Here is a 13,554-nt window from a genome sequence, read left to right as displayed (position 1 = left end):
CCGACTGTATATCCTGTGTAAGCTCGACACACTTTAATGTTTCCTATTCTGATGTAGATCTTGCTCTACTTGCTGGTGTTTCTGAAGTTTGATGTTCTTGGTACCAACCTGCTGGATCCCCAGACAGAGGTAGAGGATGCTGTCTGGAGAGTAGTGCTCCCCACTGGGCCGGCAGACCTCCCTGACAAACCGGGACAGAGCCAGGTTCAGCTCCTCTGAACTCAGAGACAGCAGGTTACTTTTAGGCCGGGCTGCAGGAGACGGAAACACACACACACACAGACGGCTGTTAGAAGACATGCACTTCATGTTTTCTAATATGACAAAGCAATGCACCTGGAGTACGGCGCACAGCAGTGAATAAATGTTCGGGTTTAACTTACCTGGTTTGGACTCATCTTTTACTTTGGTGTCGTCTGATTGGTCAGAAGGAGACAGTGCCCAGCGTTTCCAGGCATTGATACCGTAGCGAGCTTTGAGAGGCAGCGATCGTCTTCCTGAGGGTTTAGTTGTTGAACGGGAGGGAGAGGATACGGCTAAATCTGAGCTCTCCTCTACCGCCCGCCTCTTGTTGCCCTGCAGCACAAACACACCCATTACTAAACACTCAAGGTAAGTTGGCCAGTGCAAAGTGTCTAATTGCTAAATATATCTATGTATTTAGACATGTTCGTGCTTACTAGTATCCTGGGCTGTGGTCGAGATGGCGACTCCTCCAGCTCCTCTGCCTTCCCCACCTCCTCCACCTCCTCCGCCTCCTCCGCCTTCTCCGCCTCCTCTGCCTTCCCCGGCTTCTCCGCCTCCTCCAACTCCTCTTTCTCGTCTGTCAGGACCGGAGGTAGCGAGAAACCCATGTCCTCGTCCATTCGCTCCAGGACAGGGACAGGGTCTGAGGCTGAGACACAAAACAACATCTGCAGAGTTATTTTCAGATTTTGTTATATGGTGCAGTGTTTCTCACAGGTTGGGAAGATGGTGCAGCGTGTGACCGATGTGCATACAGAGACTCATGCAGTTTAGAGAGGGAGAGTGTAACCTACAATTTACAGATGTCCCCTAAACGCCTCGCATGCATACTATTCATGGACACCAACTTGGCACCAACTGTCGCTTAGTTATAAACATATTTACCTAAATTAATGTGTATATAATGTAGAGAGTATATACTGTGGATATAATGTGCCTCAGCCTTCAGTTTAGTGCTTTCTCATTCATATATTCAGTGTCTCAGTCTTTTGGAGCCCAAAGTCTCGGTTGTACTGTCAGACATTAGAAACTTTCACAAGCGCAAGAGACAAAGTTTTCCAGAGAAACCCGGTTCCAGAGGTGATCACTCAAAATGATGAAATGGACTGCTGCTGGAAATCCATGTACTCATCTGTTTTCTCCCTGACCCCCAACCTTCGGCAGCATTACTAACTTAAACTTTAACTTTCCTTTCTGATGTTACATGCACGCCAGCAGAAAGCAGATCATAAACCTGTTCAATGTACACATGGCCAAGAACCAGACTTCCTTCAAGAAATATCTGATTTGTCTAAATCGCTAGCCTTATTGTGGAAAACTGGATTCTATTTTACATGCATGCTGCTACTACAAAAGCCGACAATAACCAACGAGTGACAGAGGTTACCAAGTAAATCACAAGACTCCTTGGCTTGTCGACAGTGTAGAGGGAAGCTCACTGTCTGACTGACTACGATGCTGAACTTTAAAAACTCGTCTGGACCTATAAAAGCAGCAATCATCTCTGGTAAATTTCAGCAGGTAAAACAAATGGGTTCAAACAGGCCTTTAAGTCCAACAGCTGAAGCTTTAGTCATAAATAAAAATAAGGAATGCCCTATGGTATCAGTCAAGTCTATTGACCACAAATATATTAAAAGATTCAATAACGCTGGTTACAGACATATTCAAACCTTCATTTTAACACTATATGATGACATCAAGATGCGTTCAAGGCTCAGCAGGCTACGGGAAAAAAGAAGAAAGCATGAAAATGACACACTCCTCTGGACAGTACGGCCGACCTTCTACCCTGACAGGGGCGATGAAAGGAGGTCCAGAAATAACCACAGGGAGGAATTTTTGTATCTCTATTACTGTACTGATCCATTAAAACCCCGTGCAGTCAGATACTGTTATTTAACAGCTGCTTCACCAAACACAATCGTGGACAGAACGAAGATGAACAGAGAAAGCGTGGACGCTGGACACAAGAGGACTGATTTAAACTTAAGAGCATTTCTTGACAATAAAACTTGGGTGGGACCAAAGAAATATGTCTTCAAGTTTCAGTCCTCTTTTCAGCAAAAATATGGCTCAGTGACAAATGAATATAATAAAACAGGCATCTCAAGCTTTGACCGGCTAATATTACAAATGATTGTAAGGATTGATGTTTGCGTTCAGTTATTTTTAGTATGATGTCATCTGTTGTGCTCGGTTAATAGTGAAAAGCACAGTTAAAAGTGAAATTACACTTACTGCAATAGTTTTAATTGAAAAAAAAAAAAAAAGAGAAACACATTAAAAAGACGAAGGGCTGAATGGTGTTTTATCATGTCAGAAACTCTTTGACAGCCAGGCCTTGAATTTCAGAGCCTGTCGATACTGCAAAACTATTATTACATAATATTACATCTCTTTTACATCATGAGTTTCCCTGACTCTGCCTCTGGCTCAGTGTCAGGTAGCACTTTACCTTGGGGGAAGTCTGTCTCCAGGTCCAGGTCTGGCTCGTATGGCTCGTATTTCTCCTCCTTCTCCTTCTCCTCCTCCTCCTTCTCCTTCTCCTCCTCCTCCTCCTCCTTCTCCTCCTCCTCTTTCTTCTCCTTCTTCTCCTCCTCCTTCTTCTCCTTCTTCTCCTCCTTCTCCTCCTCCTCCTCCTCTTTCTCCTCCTTCTCCTTCTCCTCCTCCTTCTCCTTCTCCTCCTCCTTCTCCTTCTCCTCCTCCTCCTCCTTCTGCTCCTCTTCCTCAGAGCTGCTGCTGGAGGACTCCTCTCCCTCACGCTCCACCTTCACCAGCTTCACATCTGAAACAAACAGCCATGTTGGTCCTCATTGTCATCTTTTGCTGCAGCTTTTCTTCAAATGACACTATTTTCTTTTGTTTTTTAAAGCATCCCCACTTTACTTTTAGCTCCAAAAACCTTGTGCACTGTACTGACTCTATCAAGATGCTCTGAGGAATTTCTATCATTACTGCATTCATCACATCTCCGATCTGTCAGTGCAGACATCCAGCCCTCTCATGAGCGCACCTGGCTTCTGATCCTCTGCGATCATCTCGGCCATGGACAGCAGGTCGGCCTCCAGCGGGTCTGAGGGCACCTTGCTTTTCAGTTCATTGATGGTCTGGATGATCTGCTCTGCCCCCTGCAGGGTGGTGGGCAGGAACACAGGCACAGGAACCTGGACGGAGCAGAAGACAACGTTTTTCGTTGGTAATCACGCCACTTTAGTTGGTAAATGTCTCCTTACTCATTTGAATGAGATGGGTTTTTTTCTGCATTCTAATAACTTTCATGTAATCTGTATGTTTGTCTTTTAACAAGGATAACACACGTGTTCATGAGCAGAGGTCCTGTCTTACCGGTAAAGGCAGAGAGACTGGAGTGGGAGTAAACTGGGAGTACATATTCATAGGCATGGGGATGAAAACGGGCACAGGTATCGGTACAGGAACATACTCTCTCTTCACGCCATCATCTACATCTGTGGACACAGATATACAAAATTATAACATTAAATATGCAAATCAGTACATCTATTTATGAGTCATGAAGTACAGATTTTAACAGTATTGTATTATTTCCATCAAGCCATTTTTCCTGGCTGTTTGACGAGCACGAAAAATATAATTCAGATGGTTACATTCTTCAAAATAAGCTGCTGCTTCTACCTGTCTGTAAAAGTTTGCTCTGCATGTGAGGTTTGCAGTACGTAGCCTTGGTCAGTGTGAGCGGCTTGCAGAGCACCGCCTTGTTCTTGACATCTCTCATCAAACCTCCACCGGTGTACGCTGCAGTACTCTGGTTCACCAGCTGACACATGGAAGAGAAACGACATAAAATGTACACGTTTACATACAAACAGAAATGCAGCTACTTAAGTAACATTTTTGTATTGTTCTCATGAAGAAGCTTATTCAGCTGGTTTGGTAGAGCTCATCTATGTGAATAAATGTTACAATGTCTAAAAGTTAGTCATAGCTATCTGAGGAAAAATGGTTGGAGAACCCTGTCTTACCAAATGATCATTAATTAAATACAAATTTATGGAAAAAAAAATATTCGTTTTTACAGGACAGTAGGGAGGTACTTTTTCTTTTTTAAAGAAAGAAAAATTGTGACACTAGATTTAAACAAAATAAAAATAAAATTTGATGACATCTTTTCAGTAAATTCATGAAAATTTCTTTCAACAAAGTAACAACTAAAGTTTTTATAATTTCAAAACAAATAGCAAATTCTTACTCACCCCCAGTTTTGCCCCCTGCACTTCCAACCCTGTAAGAGGGAAATGAAAAACAAACTTTTAAGTGAGTGACAAAAGGAAACAGTCGGTGATTGCTTTTTTGTTTTAATCAGATAACATTAACTCTGATTCTTGACCCTTTATAAGCAATTTCTGAAACGAGGACATACATGTTAGTAGACCTGAGATCAACCCCCCCCCACCCCCTCCACATACACACACACAGAGTCTGTACCTATGCTGGAGTTCTCGGGGCCTTTCTGTGTGACCATGATGGGCTCGTTCTGCTGACAGTAGAACTTCAACAGACACTCCTGGTCACAGAAATGCTTCATCTCTGCTCTCCACATCACCGACTCCGTCAGGTTACCCTGCACCTTACAGCAGTCGCACCTCGCCGCCTAGTGGCCACAAGGAGACAATTTCCGAACATTAAAAAGAACTGATTTCTGCGTACATACAGATGTACATTCGTTTTAATTCATTGCGTATGAGCGGACCTTGTAGTACCAGTCGTTGAACTTCTTGGCACAGGTCTCGCTGCAGAAGTCCCGAGTCATGCCGCCGAGCTGCCGTGTCACACCTCTCTTACACAGCTGGTTACAGTGGTTACAGCTCACACATTTCAGCCCCAACCGCTTGATAAAATCCTGCTTGAATAGCAGTTTACAGCCTAGAAAACAAATAAATGGGAAAAAAAAAGATAAATATGCTGCAAAACAGGATATGAGAGCTCATGTATATGAGAAAAAAGCACACCGAGATAAAACCAGCCACCATCTCTACTTCGAAACTGTCAATGAAATTACTCGGCTTTATCAAGTGTCCCGGAGAGGAGAGGAAAATAAAGGATTAGCACCTTCGCTACAGAACGGTCTCTTGACCCCCGAGAACTTGACCATCTCGTGCAGCGTCTTCTCCTCTTGGCAGTACTCACAAAACGTCACGATGCAGTGCAGCTTCTTGTAGTCCTCACAACACGTCTTACTACAGAACTGGTAGACCTTATCCTGAGGGCACAGTTAGATAAATGTCTTGCACTCACTGTATCTTAAGATTCATTGTGTGCATGCATGACAACAGAAATAAAAAACTTCAGGTTGCAGCTGCGACTGAAAGAAGTTGGCTGACAGAGTTTGACTAAACACCGTCTCTGAGGTAAAGAACTGTCCTCTATCAAGGTAGGCGAGCGCTGCAACTACTTTCATTATTTTCCCTAATCTGACCATTATTTTATCAGTTCATCATTTTGGTCTTTAAATGTAAGAAAATAGTAAATAGCACCCAATTTGCAAGAAGCCAAGTTGACACATTGAAATTTCTTGTTTTGTGAGACCTAAACTTTTTCCTCCAAGTTTAAGAAAACCAGCAAATATTTACATTTGAGAAGCAGTTTAGCTTAAAAAGACATTGGACTGTGTCCATGTTGTGTCTGTGTGAAGATAAAAAGATGGCCGCACCTCCCACTCCAGGATTTCAGGCTTTAGGCTGAACGTTCCTCGACAGTAGTTACATTTCAGCTGGACGGTGTTGTTGGTGGTGGAGAGGGGAGTCTGTCCGTTGGTGGCCGTTTGAACAGTCGCGTTCTGTCAAAAAAAAACACACAAGGTGGAAATATTTTTGACTTAAAAGTACCAAAACGCACCATCTGTTTGTTCTACCGAGATAATTAATGAGGCTAATTAACACGTCGACTTGCAAATACAGCCTTGCCCACAAACTTGTCTTTGCAAGTATCACATGAACTCTGTATCATAAATCATGAAAAAGTCATGCTAGTTTCAAGAAAATCCGTTTCCTCATTAATATGTAAATTAATGCAACATCGGGCTAAAAAAAGCTAATCAGGTCAGAGACTCCACTGAGGGAACCTGTGGTGGTTTCAGCTGCTGTTGGATGTGTAGAACAGCTCAATGATAACAGTTAATCTGGGCTTCATTTCTGCAAACTTTGATTATTCCTGTCAACTGTAATAAAATCTGATGTCCATAATAATCTGTACAAATATTGGAGCGTTGAGTTTGATTATTGGTGTTGGTGTTAAGGTGTGCTCGTTTATCTCTGAACAATACAGTGCGATCCAAAAGTTCAGAGATGGTTCCTGTTGTAGGAGAACGGACCGAAGCAGTGACATGAGCTCGGTTCATGTCACTGTGGGGGAAGCTATACCTTTCATGAGGAAGTGTTCCAACAGGACTTCCAGGGAGCGGTCCAAGCGTGGCTGCACAAGCCCTGGGAGCAGTGCATCCCCTTCAAAGGGGATGGTGGCCAGATTTAAATCAGGTGTTTTGATGTTATAGGCGAGTCTCTGAACTTTCTGATCGCACCTCATACACCCTGAAAGTATTGTGGCTCTCAAACCAGAGCACTCGGATTTGTGTCCCCTGGTTTGAAACGAGCTGCGAGTCCTCACCTGGAACTTGGTGACACACTGAGAGCTGCAGAAGTTGAGGATGTTTCCCTCTGGCAGCGTGGCCTGGTACTGTGGTAATGAATTCCTTTTACAGAAGTGACACGTGGGCTCTGTGTCTGCGCACACAGACACACACAGACAGACACACACACACACACCAAACATTAAAACATACAAAAATGCACTTCTTAAACATGCTTTTGTCTTTTTAAGAGTCCAACAGTTTTACCAGCTTCCAATACTGCCTTCGATGTCTACTTGTTTTTCTGGGGCCAAACAGGTTAAAAAGCAGCTTTTCTCTGCTTGTTTGTCAGCTAATAAGCATCCAGCATCCAAACTAATAGAGATTCACAGATTTAATTCCAATCACAAACAGCATTCAGCCCAGCCTTTGCTGAGCTGAATGCTCATTATCATATCTGCCACTGCCCATCTGCAGCCTGGAGAACTCAACCTTGTGTTGCTAATTTCCTTTCCACGTCTTAGGCTGGCGATATACTTGCTTTTCAACCATGCGGTTGCTTTTACAACCGTTTGCATTGTGAGCTTTATTGATCACATCCTTGCCTCTGTACTCTGCATGTTACTGGAGGACTCCACCAGGGGGCGCACCAGAGAAACAATGACACCATTAGAGCATCTTGATTTGCCTGATGTAAACAATAAACATGGCAACAATCGAGCAGATCACTACTTTGCTGACCACTAGGTCACCATCCACACTATCAGTAGTATTTTCAGCATTACCTGCTGGCCACGGACGCATCGGACTGTTTAGTTTGCAAGTCCATGATCCTTCTGCATCTCCATACTGCCCCTACAGGTCATGTGTATATTGCATATTGCCTACGTGGTGCGTTCATTTCTGAAGACGCGCAGAACCAACGCTCCAAACAGACACAGGATACGCGAGGCAACCTTCATGCGCACGCAAATGCGTAGTTTAAAGTAGGGATTGACCGATATTGCTTTTTCAGGGCCGATACCGATTATTGGTAATCAAGCAGACTGATAAACCGATATTTGGAATCAATATACAGTTGTAGTAAAAAATTTAAATCTTTGTGTCAACATTTGGAATCACAAATTCTAACACAAAACTTAATTCAAATGACTTTAAATAAAGAAATGCTATGTAATCTTATTACGAAGGTATATTGCAATGTGGGTTATTTATTGTAATAACAAATCCTTTATTGAAGCACCAGCAGAATGTTTGATACATGATTTTAAAATGTTTTGGGGTTTGTTCATAGATTGCTAACTTTGGGTTTTTATTTTAAGTCTACGAGTGTAGTTTTTATCAACTCCAGTGACGTTCACCTGCGTCACCTCTCTGTTCTGCTGCTGTGTCTGTGTGAGCGTCGCACAACCCTTCATGAGACACAGACAGCGAACAGAAGAGAACCAGCACAGAAATTATCGCGACTTTCAGTGAGAGAAAAATGCATGAGCGACTCTCAGATTGAGCTGAAATGAAGCGGGAGCACAGAGACTCGGTAAATAACATAATATGTTGTTTGGTTCTGGCCGGGCAGGAGGTCCCGTTGGCCGGGCTGCTCTCCCCAGACAGTGGTGGGAGAAACACTGGATAAAGAGTCGCTACGGTGTGAGAGGAACTTTAATGAAACACAACGTGGGTCCTTAAAACTCTTAAAAACAGCAAGAAAATATGACGTGATTGTGGTGTTTTTGCAACTTAAGCGTCGAGGACTGTGGTGTTTTTGACTTCTGCCGTGTCGACTGTCTGACCTTTGACACACGGTCCTCTGAGCTGCTGATGACTTCTCTGCCACTGAAGCGAAGTGAGCTTCTTCTGTGGCAGAGAAGTTCTCAGCGTTGATTGGCTAATACTCATGAGGTGTAACCAATCAGATAAAGTTGTGGGCACGACATTGCTCAACACCACAGAGTGGTGACTCCAGACTGAGGGACGCTGCATCGGAGCCAAAGCAGCACATTTTTAATGAATTCATTCATATCGGCGATTCAATAAAAAAATGAAAAAATACAGATAATCGGAAAAATGCTAAATATCGGCTCTTATAACTGGCTAGGCCAATAATCGGTCGATCCCTAGTTTAGAGCAAGTATATATCCGGCTTAATGGCACATCTGTAACTGAGCAGAACTCTCCTCAAAGTGTTATTCTGGTCTAAAAACAGGTTTAAAGTAAAAGATACTTTTTGGATGGCCTTAAGGAAAAAAAAAAAAAAAAAGCCAGTTCAGTTTGTGGTTCGGAAACGTGCCGTTTCACAGTTTGTTCCCCATCTTGCTCATGTATTCCTGTTACTCACTGACGAAGGAGGTTGTTGCCAGCTTGCCCTTGTTCATACAGTTAACAGAGCAGTAGGAGCCCATGGTGCCGCCCGCTCCGAGGCTGTGGAGCACCTCGCCTGTCTTGATCAGCGTTTTGCAAGTCAGGCAGCTCGCAAGTTTACTGTTGGCCTGAAGAAGAGAGGAAGGACATCAGAACAACAAGCCACTTCACAATACACTGATAATACTTCAAAAGTGTTACAAAACCCAAAATGTTCTGGTGTCAACTGATTTTAAAAGACACAAGGAGCTCCAACAGCAGAACCCTGAGCTTTTCTAAATTATCTTAGAGAGTTAGCATTTACGATTCCATCTAACACCGTTATTTCCATCACAGACACATAAGCACACGGTGGAGGAGGAGGTTTGATGGGAATCCAGGGTGGTTTCTGACTTTTACAGAGTGGACTTGTGAGATTCAGTGGAGTAAACTGAACAAACCTTTCATGAAGTGCAGCGAACAGTCAAGTGTTTGTTTTATGGTCTATTTCGCACCGATCGGCAACAAAAGTACTCAGATTATCCCCTCTGTCCTTCATTACTATCCTAACCTGCAGTAGCTGCGTCAGCCTGGGAAAACTATTGTAGCATTACTCAATAAAAACCTTTTTCATATCTGCTGTAAGACAAAGTATTTTCGTACTAAATACAACAAGGAAATGCAATAAAACCATAGTGAGAAATTAGGTCATTTTCCTCCAGTGTGCAAAGCTGAAATTAATTAATTGATTTGACTTCTTCAGAAATTGATGAGGCATAACAAAATTCAGACTGTTATTATTTGATATTTTGCCAGTGTTGACTATTTTGTACTTTTTATGGAAATGTAGACAACACAGCTGGTCAGATTGATGGAAGATAAAATACATTTAAATGCCCAGTGGACGCAGGGAAGCAGACCAACACCAGCAACATCGCCTCAGTCGCAGAGACACCGCTGAAATGAGACAGACCAAGTGGTTTTCTTCAATTACTAGAGGAATGTTGGATAAGCTGGTGTTGCTGGGCAACAGAAACAATTTCAAACTCTAATTTTGGGCAAACATTGCTTAGCAACACAATTTAGTTTCAGCATCTTCAGTAAAAAAAAACTTGAGAGGTTTAAAAAGAGACACCGAGGCGTGCCGAACCACTGATCTGTACTGCTTGGAAACTAATAAACATTAGTGATGCTACAGGGGGATGTAAGGAGAGTGAGCGAAGTCTCTGTCCAGCACAACTGCAGGTACAAACAGTGACGCTGGCTGAATTCTGAAACTCTACCAAACTACGAGGCAGAAAAGTAAAAAAAAAAAAAAATCTAAAAATGTTAAATTCCTGTGATGCGTTCAGTCTGTAAAAGAACTGTACTGCTTCTACAAATAAGATGGTTTTGTATAAACAATTTACAGCTCCACAACTACAAAACATCTACTTCAATTAAGTCCAAATGTTTCTAATTAGGGATGTCCCGAGTTGATGAAGGACTTTTTAACGAATTGGTTTCATCTTTTTTTAGATATATTTAGTTCCTTTGTTTTACGTCAACGGACGCATGGGTGTCATTAACAGAGCAGTTTGTGGCAGGATGCAGGAGCGTCCTCTGACATGTGGATATGTGCGGCTAAAACGTGTGCAGCGTGGAAATGCACCGCTCAATCATCATCCGGTTGATGGATTATCTTTTCAAAAGGTGAAATGCTTCCTAACGCGCATTTTTAACAAATCTGTGAACAGAATTTTCAAATAAAACTTAAATCTTTTACTTCAACTCATGAATAATGTGAGCTAAAAACAAAAATATTGCGTCCATATTTCTGTTGACTGAATTTGACTGAGAGCAGCAAAACAGCATATATTATCTGCAATGCAGCATTTTGTGAAGCGGTATTAGCAGAGCTGTGCTCAATACTACTACTTTGATACCACACTATTGAAAAAACAATAAAAAATTCAACAAAATACAGAGTTCACTCTGGTAACTGTAACAAAGTCAAGTCAAGTCAAATTTATTTGTATAGTACATTTAAAACACAATGAAGGTTGACCAAAGTGCTGCACATAGAGAAACAGTCAAGCATTCAAACATGTAATTGTGTATTTTTATTTATGAGTCATTTTGTGTATCATCTCACAACAACAACGCACTAAATGGAATTGATAAGAGCTGGATATAAAGACATCTTCAGTTTCTTTACGTCCTTATTTTATAAAACCAGCTGCACTAAACAGAATTGTGACATAAAATATTTTTGTTTGTTTACTTCCTAAAAAAAATATACTTCAAGGACATTTTTCTGAATGTATTACAAACCTGTTCAATTGTCAAGCCTCGGATTGACATACATGACCTTGAGTATTGGTTCGGGACTCTGTATCTGCAGAGACGTGATATTAAATGACTCACAATGGGGACAAAAAAACCACTTGAACCAAACATCCCTATTTCTAATGTCTGGATTCTCGTTTAAAGCCTCGTGCAGATCTCGGACGAAATATTCTTTCTTCGTATCTGAACACAAGTCTTCAACATTTGAGCAGCCATTTTGCTTTCTGAGCACTGGCTCATTCAAGGACCATTTTCTGTCTCATTGGACATTTATTTTCAACTACAAGTACACACTTCTGTTACTTCAAATGAAAATATTTTGCAGTTTAGCCAAGTAATCAGCTTAATCACTCCACTGTATTTGTATTTCAGCTGCAGTGGAAACACTTTCCCGGCTGTGTGGGAGAGGAAGGGTCAGCTCAGCTAAATGAACAGAAACTTTGATGAGTGAAAGCTCTGACCGTCGAAGCAGAGCCGTTGCTGCTTTTAAAACAATACATTTGTACTATGAATAGGAGAATCACACAGGCTCCAACTGAGAACGTTTTACAGACCTGTGGCCTGCGGTTGTCGGGCATGTTACCTGCTTGAAGTCCCTGATGCAGTTCTGGCAGCAGAAGCGTTTTTGTTGGCCGTCGACCAGCAGGAAGTGGTTGGCTGACGCCCGGCTGGGCAGGTAGTCGCCACATTGCTCGCAGCAGTTCATGATGAGCCCGTTGGCCCTGCGGTAAACGTTGAAGCAGACGTCGCTGCAGATCTTATGGGTCACAGTCTTGAAGCTGACCTCGTGCCGGATCTGTAGACAGAAACAAAAGCACAAGGGGCAGATAGACCAATTAACTTAATTTAATTTGTAAATGACATCCCTCCATGTCGTAAAGCATCTCAGTTTATTTCACCTCATTAAAGTGGATTTCTAGCGTTGCAGAAAAAACTTTAAAAAAAGGAAATCCGCCTGTGAAAATGGAGGCTGATCAACAACTCTATGACCTACTAGTCCTTAAAAGTCTATGCTGTGCTAAACAAAATTAACACAGATATAATTTGATCATGAATATTAAAACATAAAGGAGGTTCAACTACCCATTTAAATATCATACACCTCTGACGACAGCCTGTGCAAAAACAAACAACAACCTGTAGATTAAAGTAAAACAAATCTAAAGGAAACAAGAGGAATGAATGTTTGTTCTGTCCGAGTTCATCTGTAAATCATCGAAGTGTGTAGAGTGACGGGGCACTGCTGCTGCTTTTATATGCAAATGAAATGAAGGAGGACACATTAATAATGTAAAGGGTTTTTAAGATGTCGCTAATGCAGACAGTTGTGGTTGCTAGGTGACAGTAGCACTGGTTAGCTGTGGCACACAGTGATGCTCCTGACAATCCCACAGCCTTGAAAAGACAGTCAAACCAAACTGACGGGTAACTGGACGGTCAGTTCCTGTATTTTATATACTTGGAGCGCTCTTGGAGCTACAGCTATGTTTTGTGTTTTCATAACCAAATTAAAGCAAGACAACCAAGAAGTAACGCTTCATGGTCGTTGCATGTGGTGGCCATTAAGACTGAGCTGAAGGTCGGCTGTAAGTGGCCCTACGAAGCTATACTGACATGTAGGGATGGAGAAGACAAAGATGGCTAGAAAGGTAAGAAGGAGTGAAGTAGAGAGCAGCAAAGGCAGACGAGGATGAATACAGACAGGAGTTAAATATTGAATGACTGACATGAGGAGGAAGACAATGAAAAAAAAAATGAAGAAAAAAAAAGAGAAACAGATGGAGAGGCAATGAAATGGTGGTCAGACAATGTCCATTAATAGAGTAGAAACTAAGATGAAACAAAAAGAAAGGAAGTGAGAAGATGTAGATAAAATGCAACAGGACTCAAGCATGAAATATTCATTTATTCAAAACAAACATCCGAGCCGAGGATGTAAATAATGAAGGGACGGTGAAGCCCAACTACAGCCACGCTAGCAGCCTGATGTCTCTGAATATTTCACGGCGTTAAATTAAAATGTGTTTGTTATGTTT

General features: G+C 42.1%; 1 protein-coding gene across 3 annotated transcripts in view; it reads right to left on the bottom strand.

Annotated features, from left to right (window-relative positions):
• The window catches only part of zmym2 (zinc finger, MYM-type 2), a 33,195-nt gene that overhangs the window by 7,360 nt on the left and 12,281 nt on the right, over positions 1-13,554 (bottom strand). For 2 of the 3 annotated variants that reach the window (XM_069155043.1, XM_069155042.1), the window contains exons 7-21: positions 12,102-12,314; positions 9,189-9,339; positions 6,892-7,007; positions 5,939-6,064; positions 5,338-5,488; positions 4,979-5,151; positions 4,714-4,879; positions 4,482-4,510; positions 3,904-4,045; positions 3,595-3,716; positions 3,263-3,413; positions 2,705-3,034; positions 681-895; positions 384-576; positions 109-251 (exon numbers count right to left, since the gene is read on the bottom strand). In XM_069155043.1, coding sequence (XP_069011144.1) covers positions 109-251; positions 384-576; positions 681-895; positions 2,705-3,034; positions 3,263-3,413; positions 3,595-3,716; positions 3,904-4,045; positions 4,482-4,510; positions 4,714-4,879; positions 4,979-5,151; positions 5,338-5,488; positions 5,939-6,064; positions 6,892-7,007; positions 9,189-9,339; positions 12,102-12,314 — 2,421 coding nt within the window. The remainder of the gene's footprint in view (positions 1-108; positions 252-383; positions 577-680; positions 896-2,704; positions 3,035-3,262; positions 3,414-3,594; positions 3,717-3,903; positions 4,046-4,481; positions 4,511-4,713; positions 4,880-4,978; positions 5,152-5,337; positions 5,489-5,938; positions 6,065-6,891; positions 7,008-9,188; positions 9,340-12,101; positions 12,315-13,554) is intronic. The other variant, XM_069155044.1, reaches the window with a different exon arrangement.

This window comes from Embiotoca jacksoni, unplaced genomic scaffold, assembly GCF_022577435.1.
Source record: "Embiotoca jacksoni isolate LCO1_2020_lvr unplaced genomic scaffold, fEmbJac1.0.p SCAF_2, whole genome shotgun sequence".
Taxonomy (NCBI): Eukaryota; Metazoa; Chordata; class Actinopteri; family Embiotocidae; genus Embiotoca; species Embiotoca jacksoni.
Note: the sequence above shows the minus strand (reverse complement) of the source record. Positions and strands in the feature narration are given on the sequence as shown.